The sequence below is a fragment of the Elephas maximus genome, chromosome 12 (genome assembly GCF_024166365.1).
Source record: "Elephas maximus indicus isolate mEleMax1 chromosome 12, mEleMax1 primary haplotype, whole genome shotgun sequence".
Taxonomy (NCBI): domain Eukaryota; kingdom Metazoa; phylum Chordata; class Mammalia; order Proboscidea; family Elephantidae; genus Elephas; species Elephas maximus.
The window spans coordinates 98744609-98767955 of NC_064830.1; the positions used below are offsets into that span (position 1 = coordinate 98744609).

Genomic DNA, 23347 nt, shown 5'->3' on the forward strand with positions numbered 1-23347 from the left:
TGTTCCCAGAGAAGACAGACTCTCACAAAGTAGGTTCTCAGTAGATGACGGGGCAGCAGTAGCTCGGGAGTAGAATCCTCACCTTCTGTGTGGGAGAACTGGGTTTGATTCCCGGCCAGTGTACCTCATGTACAGTCACCACCTGTCTGTCTGTGGAGGCTTGCTTGTTGCTCTGATGCTGAATAGGTTTCAGCAGAGCTTTCAAACTAAGACAGACTAGGAGGGAAATCAGCCAGTGAAAACCCTATGGGCGGCGTGGGACGCAGCCGGTAGGAGAAGTCCCCGGGAGGCAGCGACTGGTATTGGAGCGGGGAGAACAGCGTCCCAGCCGGGACACTCGATCACGGCACAAGCACGGGGAGCTACTCCACCCATCTGAACTAACCCCGGGAGGAGGCCCAATTGGTTCTCGGGGGCGGCACGGCCACGTGGCTGGAGGGACGAGAAGTCCCCGGGAGGCAGCGACTGATTTTGGAGTTGAGAGTGCACTGTCCCAGTAGGGGAGCCTTGACGCTGGGCGTGGGGCTGGAAGCGGAGGATCTGACCGTGACTCCAGCGGGCCAGACCCCCCGGGGGCAATCTCCACACAGCCAGCACACATAGGCAACGCGCCCGCGGGAATCTCAGATATAATAGTCATTCCAAGCAAGACAAGCAACTCTGGCTATATTCTGAGGTGCTACTCTCCTATCTCTCTGTTCCCTCCCCCACCCACCCCAGGCGGCTTCATTAACATCGAATAGCCTGAGCCAGAGGGAGAACTCTGATAGGGATCTGACTGCAGTTTTTTTTTAGCGGATTTTCTGGAAAAACTAGTTTCCCAGTGATGGCTCGGAGACAACAATCCATATCAAACCACTTAAAGAAGCAGACCGTGACAGCTTCTCCAACCCCCCAAACAAAAGAATCAAAATCTTTCCCAAATGAAGATACAATCTTGGAATTATCACATACAGAATATAAAAAACTAATTTACAGAATGCTTAATGATATCACAAATGAAATTAGGATATCTGCAGAAAAAGCCAAGGAACACACTGATAAAACTGTTGAAGAACTCAAAAAGATTATTCAAGAACATACTGGAAAAATTAATAAGTTGCAAGAATCCATAGAGAGACAACATGTAGAAATCCAAAAGATTAACAATAAAATAACAGAATTAGACAACACACTAGGAAGTCAGAGGAGCAGACTTGAGCAATTAGAATGCAGACTGGGACATCTGGAGGACCAGGGAATCAACACCAACATAGCTGAAAAAAAATCAGATAAAAGAATTAAAAAAAATGAAGAAACCCTAAGAATTATGTGGGACTCTATCAAGAAGGATAACCTGCGGGTGATTGGAGTCCCAGAACAGGGAGAGGGGACAGAAAACACAGAGAAAATAGTTGAAGAACTCCTGACAGAAAACTTCCCTGACATCATGAAAGACGAAAGGATAGCTATCCAAGATGCTCATCGAACCCCATTTAAGATTGATCCAAAAAGAAAAACACCAAGACATATTATCATCAAACTCACCAAAACCAAAGATAAACAGAAAATTTTAAAAGCAGCCAGGGAAAAAAGAAAGGTTTCCTTCAAGGGAGAATCAGTAAGAATATGTTCTGACTACTCAGCAGAAACCATGCAGGCAAGAAGGGAATGGGACGACATATACAGAACACTGAAGGAGAAAAACTGCCAACCAAGGATCATATATCCAGCAAAACTCTCTCTGAAATATGAAGGCGAAATTAAGATATTTACAGACAAACACAAGTTTAGAGAATTTGCAAAAACCAAACCAAAGCTACAAGAAATACTAAAGGATATTGTTTGGTCAGAGAACCAATAATATCAGATATCAGCACAACACAAGGTCACAAAACAGATCGTCCTGATATCAACTCAAATAGGGAAATCACAAAAACAAACAAATTAAGATTAATTAAAAAAACAAAATACACATAACAGGGAATCATGGAAGTCAATAGGTAAAAGATCACAATAATCAAAAAGAGGGACTAAATACTGGAGGCATTGAACTGCCATATGGAGAGTGATACAAGGCGATATAGAACAATACAAGTTAGGTTTTTACTTAGAAAAATAGGGGTAAATAATAAGGTAACCACAAAAAGGTATAACAACTCTATAACTCAAGATAAAAACCAAGAAAAACGTAACGACTCAACTAACATAAAGTCAAGCACTATGAAAATGAGGATCTCACAATTTACTAAGAAAAACACCTCAGCACAAAAAAGTATGTGGAAAAATGAAATTGTCAACAACACACATAAAAAGGCATCAAAATGACAGCACTAAAAACTTATTTATCTATAATTACCCTGAATGTAAATGGACTAAATGCACCAATAAAGAGACAGAGAGTCACAGACTGGATAAAGAAACACGATCCATCTATATGCTGCCTACAAGAGACACACGTTAGACTTAGAGACACAAACAAACTAAAACTCAAAGGATGGAAAAAAGTATATCAAGCAAACAATAAGCAAAAAAGAAGAGGAGTAGCAATATTAATTTCTGACAAAATAGACTTTAGACTTAAATCCACCACAAAGGATAAAGAAGGACACTATATAACGATAAAAGGGACAATTGATCAGGAAGACATAACCATATTAAATATTTATGCACCCAATGACAGGGCTGCAAGATACATAAATCAAATTTTAACAGAATTGAAAAGCGAGATAGATACCTCCCCAATTATAGTAGGAGACTTCAACACACCACTTTCAGAGAAGGACAGGACATCCAGTAAGAAGCTCAACAGAGACACGGAAGATCTAATTACAACAATCAACCAACTTGACCTCATTGACTTATACAGAACTCTCCACCCAACTGCTGCAAAATATACTTTTTTTCTAGCGCACATGGAACATTCTCTAGAATAGACCACATATTAGGTCATAAAACAAACCTTTGCAGAGTCCAAAACATCGAAATATTACAAAGCATCTTCTCAGACCACAAGGCAATAAAACTAGAGATCAATAACAGAAAAACGAGGGAAAAGAAATCAAATACTTGGAAAATGAACAATACCCTCCTGAAAAAAGACTGGGTTATAGAAGACATCAAGGAGGGAATAAGGAAATTCATAGAAAGCAACGAGAGTGAAAATACTTCCTATCAAAACCTCTGGGACACAGCAAAAGCAGTGCTCAGAGGCCAATTTATATCAATAAATGCACACATACAAAAAGAAGAAAGAGCCAAAATCAGAGAACTGTCCCTACAACTTGAACAAATAGAAAGTGAGCAACAAAAGAATCCATCAGGCACCAGAAGAAAACAAATCATAAAAATTAGAGCTGAACTAAATGAATTAGAGAACAGAAAAACAATCGAAAGAATTAGCAAAGCCAAAAGCTGGTTCTTTGAAAAAATTAACAAAATTGATAAACCATTGGCTAGACTGACTAAAGAAATACAGGAAAGGAAACAAATAACCCGAATAAGAAATGAGAAGGACCACATCACAACAGAACCAAATGAAATTAAAAGAATCATTTCAGATTATTATGAAAAATTGTACTCTAACAAATTTGAAAACCTAGAAAAAATGGATGAATTCCTGGAAAAACACTACCTACCTAAACTAACACATTCAGAAGTAGAACAACTAAATAGACCCATAACAAAAAAAGAGATTGAAACGGTAATCAAAAAACTCCCAACAAAAAAAAAGCCCTGGCCCGGACGGCTTCACTGCAGAGTTCTACCAAACTTTCAGAGAAGAGTTAACACCACTACTACTAAAGGTATTCCAAAGCATAGAAAATGACGGAATACTACCCAACTCATTCTATGAAGCCACCATCTCCCTGATACCAAAACCAGGTAAAGACATTACAAAAAAAGAAAATTATAGACCTATATCCCTCATGAACATTGATGCAAAAATCCTCAATAAAATTCTAGCCAATAGAATCCAACAACACATCAAAAAAATAATTCACCCTGATCAAGTGGGATTTATACCAGGTATGCAACGCTGGTTTAATATCAGAAAAACCATTAATGTAATCCATCACATAAATAAAACAAAAGACAAAAACCACATGATCTTATCAATTGATGCAGAAAAGGCATTTGACAAAGTCCAACACCCATTCATGATAAAAACTCTTACCAAAATAGGAATTGAAGGAAAATTCCTCAACATAATAAAGGGCATCTATGCAAAGCCAACAGCCAATATCACTCTAAATGGAGAGAACCTGAAAGCATTTCCCTTGAGAACGGGAACCAGACAAGGATGCCCTTTATCACCGCTCTTATTCAACACCGTGTTGGAAGTCTTAGCCAGGGCAATTAGGCTAGACAAAGAAATAAAAGGTATCCGGATTGGCAAGGAAGAAGTAAAGTTATCACTATTTGCAGATGACATGATTATATACACAGAAAACCCTAAGGAATCCTCCAGAAAACTACTGAAACTAATAGAAGAGTTTGGCAGAGTCTCAGGTTATAAAATAAACATACAAAAATCACTTGGATTCCTCTACATCAACAAAAAGAACACCGAAGAGGAAATAACCAAATCAATACCATTCACAGTAGCCCCCAAGAAGATAAGATACTTAGGAATAAATCTTACCAAGGATGTAAAAGACCTATACAAAGAAAACTACAAAGCTCTACTACAAGAAATTCAAAAGGACATACTTAAGTGGAAAAACATACCTTGCTCATGGATAGGAAGACTTAACATAGTAAAAATGTCTATTCTACCAAAAGCCATCTATACATTTAACACACTTCCGATCCAAATTCCAATGTCCTATTTTAAGGGGATAGAGAAACAAATCACCAATTTCATATGGAAGGGAAAGAAGCCCCGGATAAGCAAAGCACTACTGAAAAAGAAGAAGAAAGTGGGAGGCCTCACCTTACGTGACTTCAGAACCTATTATACAGCCACAGTAGTCAAAACAGCCTGGTATTGGTACAACAACAGGCACATAGACCAATGGAACAGAATTGAGAACCCAGACATAGATCCATCCACGTATGAGCAGCTGATATTTGACAAAGGACCAGTGTCAATTAACTGGGGAAAAGATAGCCTTTTTAACAAATGGTGCTGGCATAACTGGATATCCATTTGCAAAAAAATGAAACAGGACCCATACCTCACACCATGCACAAAAACTAACTCCAAGTGGATCAAAGACCTAAACATAAAGACTAAAACGATAAAGATCATGGAAGAAAAAATTGGGACAACCCTAGGAGCCCTAATACAAGGTATAAACAGAATACAAAACATTACCAAAAATGATGAAGAGAAACCCGATAACTGGGAGCTCCTAAAAATCAAACACCTATGCTCATCTAAAGACTTCACCAAAAGAGTAAAAAGACCACCTACAAATTGGGAAAGAATTTTCAGCTATGACATCTCCGACCAGCGCCTGATCTCTAAAATCTACATGATTCTGTCAAAACTCAACCACAAAAAGACAAACAACCCAATCAAGAAGTGGGCAAAGGATATGAACACACATTTCTCTAAAGAAGATATTCAGGCAGCCAACAGATACATGAGAAAATGCTCTCGATCATTAGCCATTAGAGAAATGCAAATTAAAACTACGATGAGATTCCATCTCACACCAGCAAGGCTGGCATTAATCCAAAAAACACAAAATAATAAATGTTGGAGAGGCTGCGGAGAGATTGGAACTCTCATACACTGCTGGTGGGAATGTAAAATGGTACAACCACTTTGGAAATCTATCTGGCGTTATCTTAAACAGTTAGAAATAGAACTACCATACAACCCAGAAATCCCACTCCTAGGAATGTACCCTAGAGATACAAGAGCCTTCATACAAACAGATATATGCACACCCATGTTTATTGCAGCTCTGTTTACAATAGCAAAAAGTTGGAAGCAACCAAGGTGTCCATCAACGGATGAATGGGTAAATAAATTGTGGTATATTCACACAATGGAATACTACGCATCGATAAAGAACAGTGACGAATCTCTGAAACATTTCATAACTTGGAGGAACCTGGAAGGCACTATGCTGAGCGAAATTAGTCAGAGGCAAAAGGACAAATATTGTATAAGACCACTATTATAAGATCTTGAGAAATAGTAAACCTGAGAAGAACACATACTTTTGTGGTTATGAGGCGGGGAGGGAGGGAGGGTGGGAGAGGGTTTTTTATTGATTAATCAGTAGATAAGAACTGCTTTAGGTGAAGGGAAAGACAACAGTCAATACATGGAAGGTCAGCTCAGTTGGACTGGACCAAAAGCAAAGAAGTTTCCGGGGTAAAATGAATGCTTCAAAGGTCAGCGGAGCAAGCGCGGGGGTCTGGGGAACATGGTTTGAGGGGACTTCTAAGTCAATTGGCAAAATAATTCTATTATGAAATCATTCTGCATCCCACTTTGAAATGTGGTGTCTGGGGTCTTAAATGCTAATAAGCGGCCATCTGAGATGCATCAATTGGTCTCAACCCACCTGGAGCAAAGGAGAATGAAGAACACCAAGCCCACACGGCAACTAAGAGCCCAAGAGACAGAAAGGGCCATGTGAACCAGAGACCTACATCATTTTGAGACCAGAAGAACTAGTTGGTGCCCGGCCACAATCGATGACTGCCCTGACAGGGAGCACAGCAGAGGACCCCTGAGGGAGCAGGAGATCAGTGGGATGCAGACCCCAAATTCTCATAAAAAGACCAGACTTAATGGTCTGACTGAGACTGGAGGAATCCCGGCGGCCATGCTCTCCAGACCTTCTGTTGACACAGGACGGGAACCATCCCCGAAGACAACTCATCAGAAATGAAAGGGACTGGTCAGCGGGTGTGAGAGAGACGCTGATGAAGAGTGAGCTAATTATATCAGGTGGACACTTGGGATTGTGTTGGCAACTCTTGTCTGGAGGGGGGATGGGAGGATAGAGAGAGATGGGAGGATAGAGAGAGAGGGAAGCCGGCAAAATTGTCAAGAAAGGAGAGACTGAAAGGGCTGACTCAATAGGGGGAGAGCAAGTGGGAGTAGGGAGTGAGATGTATGTAAACTTATATGTGACAGACTGATTGGATTTGTAAACGTTCACTTGAAGCTTAATAAAAGTTATTTAAAAAAAAAAAACCCTATGGATCACAACAGACTGATCCCATTGTGCTTGGGGTTGCCGTGAGTCAGGGGCTGACTCGATGGCAGCTAACAACAAAAACAACAGCAGTGTTATTTTTGTATTTATTGTTGCCTTTATTACAAGAAGGATGTAAACAATTTACGGTAATAAAGAGTTGAACCCAGAGTGCTTGAAAAATAATTTGAAGAACTGATCTTAAATCTAAGGAGGGCAGGGAGGAAGGAAGAAACTCGCATTTATTGAGTACTTACTACCTTTTAAGAGTCCCTGGGTGGTGCAGATGGTTAAGCACTTGGCTACTAAACAAAAAGTTGGCAGTTCAGATCTACTCAGAGGCACCTTGGAAGAAAGGCCTGGCGGTTTGCTTCTGAAAAACCAGCCACTGAAAACCCTATGTAGCAGAGTTATACTCGGACACACAAAGGGTCACCATGAGTTGGGGTCACCTGGAGGCCTGTCGAGGAAGGAGGGCTGCAGAGAAACCCACCCCCAGCGTGTACGCACAGGAACCATGCTGATGAGGTGAGAGAGAGGCTGCTCACAGCCATGGTGCCGCAATCAGTCGCTGTTTTATTATACACCCCACATTTTCATCCGAATCAATGATCTTCAGAAGAAACAATTAAACAATTATTCCTCCCTCTATGGTGTTTCTTATTGAAATCAATGGCTGAGGAGTCAGTGACAGAATGGGCTGTGTTCAGATGTGGGTCCCACAGGGGGGACTCCCCATCGCCCTCATAGACAGTGACCAGTGACCACCGAGAGGGCCTCACACCCCACACTTTTACCCCTGAAAACAGCTGAGACAGATTCCTTTAACGTCTCAGGCTCAGGTTGGCTTCAGGGGCAAGAAAACTCTATGTTCAGATGCATGGAGCCCCAAAGCAGAAGGAGAGAGTCCAGGGAAGCCTGTAGGTGCCTGCAAGAGCCGGCAAAACCTCGTGACTCCAGGTGTCCTTCAATGAGACGTGGAGCAGGTTTGGAAAATCACTGTTGACCCAGCTCCATTTTCACTTGAAACTAACAGGTCTGTTTCTTCCCTACAGCAGGACATTCCAGAACCAAGCAGACCAAGTATGTCACCTTCAAGCCTGCTGTAAAGAGCAGTGGAGAGGGCTTCATGCCCCCGTGACACTGGGAATCACCTCTAGATTGTCTTTGTTACCCAGGCCGTCACCTGTAGTGACTGTCAGTCATAAAGTCGCAAACACCCTCTGGAAGAGCACCCTCTCAGATGCCCCTTGCCCTGTCCTCTGGTTTCAGAGCGGCCTGCGCCCCCCCGAGAGCTCATGGTCCCCCAGGCAGAGGTGACCGCCCGCAGCCTCCGGCTCCAGTGGACTCCGGGCAGTGACGGCGCCTCCCCAATCCGGTACTTCACCGTGCAGGTGCGAGAGCTGCCTGCCGGAGGGTGGCAGACCTACTCCTCATCTGTCAGCCACGAGGTCACTGCCTGCATGGTCGAAAGGTACTGTGGGGATAGGAGGACCCTCCCTAGGAATGGGGGCCCTGTTCTCGGCCCTGCTTTCACCCCCTCCGGCCAGCCCTACCTGCAGGATGGGAGTCTTGTGTGGTCCTTGGAAAAGTACCCACTGCAAGCTCATGCCCCATCTAGTCAACACCTGTTCTAGGGACCCCAGCACTCCTGCCCCTCCATCCCTGCTTCCAGGGCCAACCCAGGCCCCTCCCCAGGGTCTGTGCTCCCCAGGGTACATGGGTAGTGGGGAGGGTAAGCTCGGATGTGCAGGCTAGGGCACCCACGCCCCCAGGAGGCAGGTGTTGGGGAAAGCGGAGGTGTGGACGAGGGGTGGGCCTAGGCCTGCAAGCACCAGGGGTGGAGGAGAAGTTCTTCCCCTTGGCGCTTTCTGAAGCAGCACAGAAAACAGACTCTGCCTGAGGGCTGTATATCATCGGTGACGTCTGCTGAGGAGAAGGAGGGGTGCCCAGCGAACAAGCTGAGAACATCCATTCACTCAGTTATGTTTCAGACTCTTTGGCACAAGCCACCTGTTAAAGGGACAGCATTTGTTCAGATACGTACGCTGGTGTGTTGGAGTTTAGAAAATTAGTTGCATTACTAAGTTGCAATTTGTTGTCGTTAGCTGCCATCGAGCCGGCACCAACTCACGGCGACCCCATGCACAATGGAACAAAACGCTGCCCAGCCCTGTGCCGTCTCCATAATCAGTTACGCATCAGACCCATGTGCTCCATAGGGTTTTCACTGGCTTATCTTCAGAAGTAGATCACCAGGCCATTCTTCCTAGTCCGTCTTAGTCTGGAAGCTCCACTGAAACCTGTTCAACAACCTAGCGACACAAAGCATCCGAGGACAGACAGGTGGTGGCTGCACATGAGGTGGACTGGCCCGGAATCAAGCCCGAGTCTCCTACACGGAAGGCGAGAATTCTACCCCCGAGCCATCACTGCACCTGCCCCAGCTCTAAGGCTAGTCTTCACGTTAGGGAAATGAGACTGAAGGGTGTCAGTCTTGAGATGTTTCCCACAGTGATCTGGTCAACTGACTTCCAGAGGTTCAAGCTGTCTGCCAGGGCCTCCGTAGGCATTGCCACCACCATCTCATCACTGTACTCCATTCTAGAACATTCAGAACAATTCGCATATGTTGTTTCATGTCATGTTTATAACAACCCTGTAGGGATGCAGGCCAGACTTTTATTATTCCCATTTTGCAGATGAGGAAATTGAGGCAGAGATTTGTTAAGCAATGAAGCAAAAATGTGCTGGGTCTCAATTTCTTCTCCAAATGGAAGAGGTAATCCCTAAGATTCTTCGTGGCGCTGACATTCCACGGGCCTGTAGCTCAGAGCTTCGTGGGCACAAACCATTCCTTGGAGTTCATTTATGAGGGTCTGACAATGGCCTCTAATGGCGCAAATGGTTTGCAATGTGTTACTAACCTAAAGGTTGGCAGTTCAAACGCACCCAGTGGCTTCATGAGAGAAAAGCCTGGTTATCTGCTTCTGTAAAGACTACAGCCTAGGAAACTCTCTGGAGCAGTTCTACTCTGTCACACAGGGTCGCTGGGAGTCAGAATCAACTTGAAAGCAGTGGGTTTTTTGGTTGGTGATATGGTAGAAAGTATAGTGTTAACAGCTTGAATGCCAAACTTTCAGGTCTCTGTCTACCCTTCGTAGCCGCCTGGCCTGGGAAAAGTCTGTCATTGTGAGCTTTCTCAGACTCGGTTTTCTCATCTCTGGAAAGACAGGCTGAGGAAGGACCCTGTCGTGCCTCTCAGCTCTCTCAGTTTAGATTTGCCTTCGTTACCAGCAGTCAGTGACTTGGCAGCCAGTAAGTCCCGCAATCCAAAGTCGTTCAACTCTGTCCTCCCGCATAGCTGCCAGCATTCCACTTATCCTCTGAGCGACAGCAATGGAACACAAGAGGCATAAGTCAGCCCTTTGAAGGAGACTACTGGCATCTCCTGAGACCCCCGGGATTCTCCTGGGAGGGTCCCGAGTGCCAGGAGAACAGGGCACTGGCACAGCGTGGCAGCAGACAGGCCCAGCCTTACTTCATAAGCTCCATGCTGATGCCCTGGGCACTTAGTTTAATTAGCAGTGTGCTCATGGGCGTCAATAACTTCACTCCTCTGTGTAGCCATATAAAGAAAGACAGAAAAATCCAACCGTCTGTTCTGTAGTGGAGCCGTCTGAAATCAAACGGACTAATTGTGTGCTCTGGACTTCATGTTGGGGAGGAAAGGTCCATGATTCAGGACAGACAGTGTGATTTGGTATAAGAGAGACTCTTGTCAATTTCCTAATGGGCCAGAACTAGGGCAGGTGCTTTCTCTACATATCCATAAGAAACATGTCCCCGGCAGGACCCCAGGAAAGCAATATTTTGTACACTGCCATGGTGTAATCTCCCTTCCTGTTTAATAATCCTGACAGCTACATTTCCTTTTTTATTTCTCATTTTACTTTTACCAGCTACCTAAATCTGTTAGTGGCAAAAAACCAGAAAGCATTAAACCATCTAGGTCTAGTTACTATGCCTAGGCTGTTGTTGGTTGCCATCAAGCCAACTTTGACGCATGGCGACCCCATGTGTGTCAGCACAGAACTGTGCTCCTTAGGGTTTTCAATGGCTGATTTTTCTGAAGTAGGTCAATCACCAGGCCTTTCTTCCGAGTTGGCTTTGGGTAGACGTGAACAACCAGCCTTTCAGTTAGCAGCCAAGCACATTAACTGTTATACCACCCTAGGAGGCAGATATAAATATGAGCCTAGAGTACTAGGAGGAGTCCTTTAGCAAATGGCTAAGTGCTCAGCTACTAACCAAAAGGTTGGCAATTTGAACCCACCCAAAATCACCTCAGAAGAAAGGTCTGGCAATCTGCTTCCCAGAAAACCAGCCATTGAAAACCCTATGGAGCACAGACCTGCTCTGACACACATGGGGTCACCAGAAGTTGAAGTCAACTTAATGGCAAGTGGCTAGAGTGCTAGGGAAAGGGGTTGGGCTTGAAAAACATATTTAGGCACCATTGGTTTCTGGTTGATGTTGAAATTGCAAGACTTAGCTAGCATCACTCAGAAATGTAATGTTGTCATTTAGGAAAAAGAGAAGGTCCCCAAGGCCAGAGCCACATGAATATTCTGGATGTCACTTTAGGGTATAACGGTGGCACTGTCCGTGCAGACTCCAGTAGTGCTAGGCGATGGGCCACATCAATAGTAGTGGGTTCCTTCCGTAACTGGTGCTGTGGACCCAAATCCAAAGCACGAGGGCCAAAGGAAATTACACCATAAAACAAAGAGGGGCCCAATGAACGTGAACCTGCAACCCCATCTGCATTGTGTTCTTCGTGTCTTCTCCTGTGTAATCTTGAAAAATCTGGTACGCTTGGCCAAGACTACTATGTGTGGGTTAGGTATTCTTTGTTCTTTATACTGCAGATCGCGAGTTCTTAGTAAATATTTCCAATGCCTCAACAATAAATAAGTAAGAGCAGTGGTGGATAGCTTTCAGAATGTTCAGGACTCATGTTTTTTATTATCATAACCAAAATGAATGGATAAATATACAAAGTCTTTTCTATTTGCAAAAGTCTGCGTTTTGCTCTGTGGGAAGAATGTTGAACTGTACTCCATGCCTCCCCCCACCCCCTGGAGGTAAAATGTGTGTATGTGAGACGAGGGTTAACAGTCCAAGGCAGCACAACCACAGACTTACATCCAAATGCATTTGGCTTCTAGCTTTGCATTGCAGGAGTTATGATAGCAAGTTTGGATAATGTGGGGTCCTATGTTATCCAAATCTATTTTATCCAAATCTATTAGTTCCCTGCGTGTTGAATGGCTACAAGCGAGAATTTAGATAGCGAGTGTTATTGCAAAAAATTTTACAAATCTTTTTTTCATCCGGTTTATAAGTTCAGACAGTGAGAATTTGGAAGGCACTGAATTTGAAAAGGAGTCCCTGGGTGGTGGAAACAGTGAATGCACTCAGCTGCTAACTGAGAGGTTGGAGGCTCAAGTCTACCCAGAGGTGTCTTCAAAGAAACGCCTGGCAATCTACTTGAGAAAAATCAGCCACTGAAAACCCTGTGGAGCACAGATCTACTCTGACACACATGGAGTTGCCATGAGTCGCAACTGACTGATAGCAACTGGTTTTTTAATGTGACAAGCACCAAGGGAAGCTGCAGACAGTATCGATGGACTGCCGGGAGAGAGCTGGGTCAGCTTGGGCTGGGAGTCAGGGATAGCTTTTCAGAAGACAAGAAAGAGAAAGTACATTTATTAAATGCCTACTAAGTGTCGAGATCTGTTAGGCCCCATGAGGGTAGAGTCTATTATTTAATCTTCACAGCAGCCCTGGGAAGTGTGGGCACCGTTATCGTCAACTGTACAGATGCAGAACATGAGACTCAGAGAAAATAAATGCCTGGCCCGGTTAGTGGTGGCAGGACCAGGGTTTGAAGCCTGATTTGGCTGACTCCAAAGCAAAGCCTTAAGTAGACCTAGAAGAATGAGCAGAGCAGAATTTAGGGAATCAGAAGAACTGAAGAAGAGTGTTCCAGAACTGTTTGTCCATTTGTTTATTTACCTAGTAGTTGCTGAAGTCCTATTCTGCTGCCGGCATGGTGCTAGGCCCAAGAGAGTGTGGCAGGAACAATGGGGTGGAGGGCCGAAGACTGGGCTGAGGCTTAGGGCTAGGAGGTAGACCAATAGTACAAAGAAGAGATGCAGAGTGAGGCTGGGGTGACCGCTCAGGGGACGTAACTGAGTAGGGCAGAGCAGCCGGGGAGGCTTATAGGCCAGCAGGGGAAATAGTGTCGCTATCATCTGACCAGCCGGGTGGCTGCATAGCCTCCGATCCGATCTTCACCTGTCTTAGGGCACCTGGCTTGGCTTCCTACAGAGAGGGTGAGCTCTGGTCACTCAGATGTCTCATTGTGCCTTTGACCCCAGAGATACTTAGTTGATCCCTGGTGAGGGAGGTGAGCTGGGCAAGCACAGGCCTAATACTGGCAGCTCTGCCTTCTTTTCTCCTCTGCACCCATCCCCTTAGTCTCACACCTGGGCCAAGGTATGTAGCCAACTGACATGCACTTACCGCGCATCTGCCTCGTGCCCCGTGCCCCGTGCTTTTCTAGACCAGGAAAGGGTAGTAAAGAAAGAATGGCCTTCACAGAGCTGCAGGTTGGCCCAAACCCCACCGTTGCTAGACAGTAGTGGAGCACTGAACTGTGTGGCACTAATGTAATGGCAGAAGTTCCCAGCGCAGCATCTACCACACCGACATTTGGAAGCACAGTTCAGGTGGCTAACTCATCAGGGCTCGATGAAGAGCTGAGCATCATCTGCGCAGAAGAGTTTGGCCAAAGTTCTAGCCTTAAACTTGGCACAGTGCTTGACGCATGAGACCAAATAACCCTAAACAACTAGAGGGAGAGAGGGAGGGGAGGGTAGATGGTTGGGTGAATGGGTGGATGAGCGCATAGATGGATGGGTAAGTGAATGGGTGCATAGATGAATAGATGGGTGGGTGGTGGGTGGGTGGATGGATGGAACCAGGCATGAAGTGATGGCATCAAGCGGTACCTTGGGGGAGCATTTGTGCCCCTAAAATCTCCATTGCGGACTGGGGACACATTTTCATGTGGACAATTAATATTATCTTAGTCTGATGTAAAGTGATATACAAATGTTTCTTCAAGCCAAGTCCCCTAATCCAGTCCTGCCCCAGCCCCAGCCATTTACCAGTCCTCTGGCCATGGGCAAGTTATTCAATAGGACTGGGCATCTGGTTTCTCATCCACAGAGTGGGAATAACAATAATTGCTTCCTCACCAAGCTGTTGTGAGGATTCAGTGGGATAATGCTTGTCAAGTGCTTGGCACACTTCCTGACTGAACAAGTGGTAGGGGATGAGGGTGTGGGTGGGCTCAGCCTGTAGCTGGGGGCCTGAGGGACGTGAGCCTCAGCTGGAGCAGGGAGGTAGACCCTGGAGAGTACAGCTAGTGGGGCCTGGCCAGTGGCAGATATCCACACAGGAACGTTTAGCGTGAGAGATCAAGGAGGTAAACCAGGCGGGAACTCATTTTCTGCTCTGGATCAGTGCAAGGGCTGATTTAATTAGCTCCTCCAGAGAAATTCTCGAGGTTCCTCAGAGAGCAGTGATTTGCAGCTCTGAGCATCTCTAATTATGAGGAGGTGGAGGTGGGCCCTCCTGGAGGGGCCCTAGGAAGACCTCCATCATCCGCTGGGGCTCACAACACTCACCCCTCGCTGATTCCTCTCTCTCTGGGGCAGGCCATTAAGCCAAGCCCTGAGTATCACTCCCCAGATAGGTTCCGGTCCCCTGGACGCTCCTGCTCACTGGGCCCTGCCTGTGGCTGGGAAGGACTTCCAGGCTGACCCCAGAACATCCCCCACTCTGTAGAGTGACTCATCTGGGGGTTCACCAAGAAGCCCAGAGCTCTTGGGCCAGGAGGCCATTCATCCTCCCTCCATTGGTTCCCCTGGGTTCCTGAGGGAGGGAAGGTGGGAAGTGTCCCAGCATTCACTGGGTCTCTTCCACGTTCTAGGCTGAGGCCCTTCACCTCCTACAAGCTGCGCCTGAAAGCCACCAATGACATCGGGGACAGCGACTTCAGTGCGGAAACAGAGGCGGTGACCACACTGCAGGATGGTAAGTAGCTGACACACAGGCAGTGGCTGTCACAGAGCAACTTCCTAACAGCTACTTGTGAAGCCCAGCCATTTCTCCCTGCAGGGAGGCTCCCACTTTTGTCCTAAACAAGGAGGGAGTCCGGAGAGAGCAGGTGGTGAGGAGGGGAATTCAGTTACTAACAGTCAGCCCAGAGTATTCCTGCAGACCCAGTGGCCGTAAATCAACCCTTCAAGGGCTTCCAAATGGAATGGAAGTTTCTTTGATTGACTTCCAAAACCCCGACTATCCATTAGCATCCCAGACATTGAATAATTTATAGAATCATTAAAAATAAATGTCAAAGGGTGGCTGGGTTTTAAGAGGTTTCCCCCATCCTTCTCACTCACAAGCCGCTCTGTGTAACGAGAGCACACTGAAGTGAGGGACTGTGAGCCCTGAGAGCCCCAGGTGGTGTTTCTACCCCTGCGCTCTCCTGAGTGGAGTGGGGCCTGGAGACGCATTGTGCCTTTTTGTGTGACCCAGCCCTGTGAGGCACGAAGTGAGCCTGGAGACAGCTCCATCAAACGCGGCCAGCGAGGGGACAGCCAGACAAGTAGGATGTAGGAGAAGGATGGGTATGATGAAACAGGTGCCGCAGCTCAGATCCAGGGCTGGAAACCAGAGCGCTTATTCCACCCAGCGGCGCTTTATAGCAATTCTCCAGCCTCCCCTCTTCCAAAACTGCCCCACTTAAAGCACCAGCGGAAGAATTTTTAAATAACTCAACTTCCAGTGGGCTCACCTGCTGACCTCACAGCTTTAGTGTGGCTTCTTTTATATCCTGGACGTTCACTTTCTCCCACACGAGGCCTCAGATGACCCGAAGGACCAGCAAAGGGGTTAAGGCTAACGGTTTCTAAATGTTAAAGAAAAATTGCACCGGACAGGGTTAAACAGGCAAAAAATAAATAAGTAAACTTTCTGTCGAGTCAGTTCCGTGACTTAACTCAGCAAATGCTTTTGCAGTAGGGGAGAGTGACCAGAACTAATTCTGAGCTCAAGTCCCTTGAAACAAAAGTTGGACTTTTTTAAGGGATGGGGTGCACTAATGGAAAAATTCATTCCCCTTCCTTCCCTTCCCTTTCTTTGATTAGCCCAACTGGAGAGAGAGATAAGAGATTCCCTAACTAGGTGCTTTGACAACTAAGGACTGAAATGAAAGGGGAGTCAAGGAGATAAGGGTTCCCTGGTTGGGCACCTGGACAAGGAAAGGTCCTAATCTCAGGAAAAGGAGCCCTGGTGGCATTAACAGTTAAGAACTTGGCTGCTAACTGAAAGGTTATTGGTTCAGACCCACCAGCAGCTCCATGGGAGAAAGACCTGGTGATCTGTTTTCATAAAAATTACAGCCTTGGAAACCCTATGGAGCAGTTCTACTCTGTCCTATAACGTCGCTATGAGTTAGAATGGACTCCACGGCCAGCATTTTCTGAAACACAAAAAGATGAAGGGATTTCTTTAACCTAGGCTGTTTTCGAGGACCACCGGGTTCAGGTAAATCCAACATTCTCAGGAAGCGAGCCAACAGCCTGGACAAGCCAAGGGAGGAAGGGGAGCAGCCCGTTGGGAAGTAATGGTTGTCCTGTGTGGCTTCTGGAATCTCTGGGTGATGCAAAGAGTGACCGCACCTGGCTACTAACTGAAAGGTTTGAGTCCACCCAGAGGTGCCTTTGGAAGAAAGGCCTGCCAATCTACTTCCAAAAAATCAGCCCTTGAAAGCCCTATGGAGGACAGTCCTACTCTCACACATGGGGTAACCACGAGTCAAAGTAGATTCCACAGCAGCTATTTCAGCTACTGAGAACCCCCTGTAATGGCAATCTGTGTGGCCAAGGCTCTCAGGAAAGCTGGATAAAGGGTTCACGTTGCCATTAGAACAGCAGGGGGCATCAGGGGTGGGGGAGGGGGAATGGCAGAGAGATAGATCCCTGCAGCCTTATTGAAGAGGGAGGTGCACCAGGATCCTTGTAACCCTTGCCTTCTCCTTCTTTGAATCCCAGTTCCAGGAGAGCCCCCCAGTCTTGTCTCAGTGACTCCGCACACCACGTCCTCTGTCCTGATCCAGTGGCAGGTGAGTGCCCAGGATTTCAGTGTTCCATGAAACACGGCTGTTCAGCCCTGTTCCATCCCCAGTGATGATTGGGTGCTGACTGCCAGCTGGCCGCACATTCAGTGTTGAGAACAGAACAAAGGAAACACCTTGTTGGGCTTGTAAACTCAAAAGGGAAATGGTACTAAAGCCTAATTTCCCAACAGTTAAAAACTTACTGTCATGCAAATATAAGATAAACATGTACTGAACCCCTTAGTGAGGGGACCAGAGGAATGGTAAGGCTGGCTCAAAGAGCATTTGAGGAACTGAATACTTGTGTTGTTGTTGTTTTTCAGGTGCCCTCAAGTATTTTCCAACTCCTTTTTTTTAGTAGAACTGCCGCATAAGGTTTCCTAATCTTTCCAGGAGCAGATCATCAGGTCTTTGGTCCTGCAGAGCTGGTGATGGGTTCAAAGAGCCAACCTTTTGGTTAGCAGCCAAGTGCTTAACCACTGTGCCATCAGGGCTCCTTTCTTTGGAAAGGGAGGAGGCTAAATGGAAAGGAGCAGGAATGCTAGGAAACCCCATGGAGGATATTAGGGAACTTGTCTCCAGTGGAATGTTCCCCCGGGCCAGGGAGGGGTGAGTTCTGAGTGTGCCCTGGCTCAGGCATGGGGGCTGGGGCCAGGTGGGCAAGAATGTGTGGAGGTCCTGATGCAAACGCACAAGCCCACTGGAGACCCCTCTGGGCTGGGGCTGAGCAGAAGAGCCTAAAAGGGGAGAGAGGAGGGCAGAGTTGATGGTGCATCCCCCCTACCGCTTCCGAATTCTCAGCAACAGGCTTAGACTTGGCTTCCGTGAACTAGGCTTCAAGCTGATGAGAGGAGGAGGGTGAGGCACAGGCGAGGGACCTGGCATGGGAAGCACAGGGCTGGAATTGCTGCAGGAATGAGTTGAGGAAATGTCTTCTAACCGGTGAAGGTGGTGGCCGCTTCTAAAGGTGTTTGCTTCCCTGGTCACATTGTAGCTTGGCGAAATCTGTAGGAATTAGGTTGAGTCCCATGAAATCTGACCATGTCCGATGTGCGAAAGTGGAAATTTCATATGGCTGAACCTAATATAACTTGATACTGCCACTTCCGTGGGGATGGAGAGCCGGACTCAATAGCCTGGGCTTAAGCGTCCAAACCCTCCTTCAGGTATTGATATAGTAATCCTGGGCCACTTCTCACTCACCTCCTCTTTATTGCTAAGTGACCGCTGCGTGGAGGTAATAGGAACCCTTCAAGGTAATCAAAAAAACTGTCCAAAATCTGAAGTGGGGGATTCGCTGTGGTGGCTTCCTATGATTTCTGGCTTTGCCAGGATAGAGGGGATGCAGTGGGGATGTATGGGGTCAGCCTGAACCCCCACTGCCTGGCCTTGGCATGCCACATCCCTCCCTGTCTCATCTCCAAGACCCTGGCTTAACACCGGGCAGCAGTGACACTGAGGGACCCTCTCTGGCCCCAGGTCCCTCCTTTGACAGGAGGTCGAAAGGGCCCCTCTAAGGTCTGATGCAAGATCCCTGGTGCCTCCGCAGTCCATGCTTCAGATCCAACTTGGATTAGGGTCTCTGCTGGGAGGCAGGAAACAAGCAAAATGGAAAATCAAGGCCCCAAGGGCTTCCATTTCCCACCCCTTACTAATATGTTGTTGTTCGGTGCTGTAGAGTCAGTTCTGACTCAGGGAGACTTAGTGTGTTACAGGGTTGAACTGTGCTCCATAGGATTTTCTTGGCAGTAATCATTATGGGAGGAGCCCCAGTGGTGGTGCAATGGTTAAGCACTCGGCTCCTAACTGAAAGGTTGGTAGTTTGAACCTACCAGCTGCTCCACGGGAGAAAGATGTAGCAGTCTGTTTCCACAAAGACTGCAGTCCTGGAAACCCTATGAGGCAGTTCTACACTGTCCTATGAGTCAGAAATGACTTGATGGTGACAGGATTTTTTTAATGGGTTAATCTTTACAGGAGCAGATCACCAGGTCTTCCTCGCTCAGAGCTGCTAGGTGGATTTGAACTGCCGACCTTTCGGTTAGCAGCTAAGCATTTGACCATTGCAGCACCAGGGCCCCTTCTCCACTAATATAATCCCCCAAAAGAAGGGTAGCACTTTGCAGTGCTTTTTTTTAAGCTCTACCATCAAATTAGCATTCTGTGTGTAGATATGGCACCTGGCCTACCAATAGCTAGGTAAGTGTCTTTTCTGGAAACACCGTGCTCACAGCCACAATGCGTCAACTCTCCAAACAAGTGGCCGTCACTGCAGCGCCGTCTGTCCACCGCAGCCTGGGCCCCTCTCACTGCTGTTGGACAGCTCTGTGGAGTGGCGGAGAGCTGCACCAAAGGAACTTGGCATATGTGTCCATCAGCTGTCCCCCTTCCACACGAGCAGAACAAACTAATTGTAGGAAGCACACAGAAGCAGGAGGTGGTCAATATGACACATTGTAGAAATAAATGCCTGTCAACCACCAGGCAATTCAAGTATAATTAAAATTACGAGTAATTTGCTAAATCAGAGTGAACGGAACAAAGAAACGATGTTTAAATATGGATTTGCATTCCAAATGGAATGTTTCACCTATAAACCTTTTTTTGGTAATTTGTTTAAAAATGCAGACCCCAGCGGTAGGGCCAAGGATGCTGGCCCATTGAAGTGCCACCTCTGGAGTGGCCTGTCAGGTCTGACTCTTCCTGGGAGGGTCATCAGTCTTGGCTTTTAACAGAGTCCGGTCCTGTTTGAAATCTGAGGTTTTAAAAACGAATTCTAGATGGTGGCACCCACACTGAGTAGAGCTCATAATAGGTGTTAATAACTCTGAATTGATCACAACATTTAATCTGGCTGTCCTCAAACTTCCCATGGATCATCCAAGATATCACTCAAAAGCCTACCCCCGCCTGGTATTGCTGCAGAATTTCTGGAGTGGGTTTTGAGGCTGTTTTCTTGCTAAAGAGAAGAATCCTAGGTACAGCTTGTCCTTCGGTGGTGCGAACAGTAAATATGCTCAGCTGCTAAAAAAAGGTTGGAGGTTCAGGTCTACCCGGGGGTGCCACAGAAGAAAGGTCTGGCACCCTACTTCCAAAAAATCAGCCATCGGAAACCCTGTGAAGGGCAGTTCTACTCTGATACGCATGGGGTCGTCATGAATCGGAGTTGGCAAACAGCAGTGGGTTTAGCTTTTGGTTTTAGGTCTCATCCTGAGCTGAGCTCTCAGTGGAGCACAAGACTGGATGCTGCCCTAGGTGCCTTCCCAAAGGAATGTCACAGTTGCCTGGACCAGGGAGAGAGAGCCCTTGGGCCTCTTTAGACCTCTCCAGGATTGTTTCTGTTTCTTTTCATTGGCTCCATCCTTTGCAGAGGACCAGGGCCTGCGGGGGTGCTGGACACCCAGGGCATGCAAGACGGATTCTGGACCATGAGGGCTTTCATCTAGTGGGGAGACTGGACACTAGATCTGACCAGAGGAAGGTGAGAAGGGTAGAGCTGACCCTCACTTGCAGGATCTGCTGACCTTCCATGGGGAGAAGGTTCCAGGCATCAGGCACAGACCCAGCGCAGGCTCAGAGGTGTGATGCCCTTGGTTATTTACACCGTGTTTCAGGCTCTCTGAAGGCTGCTGTGCTCCACTGAGCCACGCAGACATGATCCCACAGGTGCCCTAGGGGTCCTTGTTCACACTCCAGGGAAGTCCTGGGAATATAAGCCGAAAGCTCAGACTCCAGACCACACAGGTGGCTTAGACTTGGTCTTGGTTCTAACCCAGTCTCACACTTGCCTGGAGGCCTGGGCACAAGTTCCAAGGAGAGAAAGTGTGGCCAAGCCAAGTTTAAACCCCAGCCAGGCAGGTCCCTGGGGATTGGTGGAGGCACAGAAGCCCCCACTGTGAAGATGGAGCCTGTTCATTGGAGGCCTGGGTGGATCCTGGCAGGAGGGCAGCACGTTTGATTTTCAGATGCTTCTGGGTTTCAGTGAATTCTGCCAAATGTGGACTCTGGCAGTGTCCTCAATTGTGCTGCTGGAGTCGGGGGGCTTGGCCCCATCTTCCACCTCCACAGCCTCCTCTGACTGGAAGCTATGTGCTCACGGTCAGTCGCCCTCAGGCCTTTCCCTCCACCTTTAGCCTGGAGTCAAGAACTCCAGTGCCAGACCGTGTTAGTGCTACCAAGTTACAGCCACCACGTGTGGTCCAGCAAAGGCACTTTTATGTCCCTGAACTCCCAATGTCCTGCTCATTGAATGTTTTTGGTGAGTTGGCTCCAGCTCTCCCCACTCCATTGGAGCCCCTACCTGCCCTCTCCTCCCCCAGAGATGCAAATTGCCCTCCCTGGGATCCCAACTTGGACCTGTGTGTGCTTGTGCTGTAGAGTCCTGCCCAGCCCAAGGGCCTTTGTGATCTCCCCGCTGACGCTGAAGTGGTGGAGGCTGCTCCGGTGTGATAGGGAACTGAGAGAGCAGCTTTGAAGGTGATCTCGGGGTGAACTTGCTGGGCTGGTGCTTAAGAAGCCCGGTGGCAGCCTTTTGATCTGCCCGCTCACCACTCTTTCTTGCTGACCTGAGTCGTTTCGGTAGCAGAAATGCAAGCGGGAGACTTCTCACTGTTACTGCCCAGACCCTGGCCCTTCTACCCACCTGAGCAGCACATGGGCAGATCCTAGGATCCCCCCCACAGGATGGGTGGCTCCATCTGAGCAACCAGGGACCGTGAGCAAGAGAGTAGCTCCAGGCACACAGCCCTCGTGCAGGGATACCTGTCTCTGTCTACTGGTGGCCCAGAGGGTCAGGCCAAAACCCTGGGAGTCTCAGAAGTCTCTGCTGTCTCTCCACCAGCAGAGGACTCCTCCCCTGTGAGTTTTCATGCACCTTGTTACTAGTAGGCAGTAGAAGTAGGGGAGGAGCCCTGGGGGCTGCTAACCAAAAAGTCAGAGGTTTGAACCCACCGGAGGCTTTTCAGAAGAAAGACCTGGCAGTCTGCTGTCATAAAGATTACAGCTTGTGAAACCCTATGTGGCAGTTCTGCTCTGTCCTACAGGGTCATTTATGAGTTAGGATCTACTCGACAGCACCCAACAACAACAGACTAGGAAGAAAGGCCTGGTGATCTACTTCCGAAAATCAGCCAATTGAAGCTCCGTGGATTACAGTGATCCGATCTGTAACCAATCATGGGGATGGTACAGGAAAGGCAGAGCTTTGTGCCATTGTGCACTGGGTTGCCAACTCGAAGGCAGCCAACAACAGAAGTACCCCAGCTCATCACTGAGCCCATCTGGGGGACACAACGTTTCTGGCCAGTCCCTCCGAGTTAGCTGTAGATCATCCTGGGAGGCCCACCCGGTGGGCAGTGACAGGACCTGAGCCAGTTCTAACTCACCCTGGTGCAGGGCCCTGGGCCCACAACGCTAACCGGATCCTGGCTGCTGCTGAGCTCCCTGCCCACTGCCCCTACGGAAGGGTCTACGCAGGAACTGTTGCCTGTGTCCTGAGGAGCCTCCCACCTCTCATCTCCTCAGCTCATAAGCCCCCTCCTCCATAAATTAATCTCTGATTGTCCGTCCATAGTGAGTCTTCCCTTCCTCCAGGCTCCACACCTCTCATCCACTTGCACGGCACCCTGAATATATTACCTTCCTAGTGCTGCTGTAACAGAAATACAACAAGTGGGTGGCTTTAAAGAACAGAAATGTTCTTTCTCACAGCTCAGGAGGCTGGGAGTCTGAATTCAGGGCACCGGCTCTAGGGGAAGGCTGTCTCTCTCTGTCGGCCCTGGAGGAAGGTCTCTTTCAGTTTCTGTAGACCCTGCATTCCTTGGCTTCTTGGCCTGTCTCTGTCTCTCATATGTGCTTGCTTCTCTGTGCCTCTTGCTTCTCTGTTCTTTTTATATCTCTGAAGTGATCAGGTTTAAGCCACACCTTACGCTGATATGACCTCAGT

General features: G+C 47.4%; 1 protein-coding gene across 5 annotated transcripts in view; it reads left to right on the plus strand.

Moving 5' to 3' along the window:
• Positions 1–23347, plus strand: part of SDK1 (sidekick cell adhesion molecule 1) — a 1136389-nt gene that overhangs the window by 1024910 nt on the left and 88132 nt on the right. For all 5 annotated transcript variants that reach the window (XM_049902716.1, XM_049902719.1, XM_049902717.1 and 2 more), the window contains 3 exons: positions 8418–8619; positions 15214–15317; positions 17339–17409. In XM_049902716.1, the coding sequence (XP_049758673.1) occupies positions 8418–8619; positions 15214–15317; positions 17339–17409 (377 nt within the window). The remainder of the gene's footprint in view (positions 1–8417; positions 8620–15213; positions 15318–17338; positions 17410–23347) is intronic.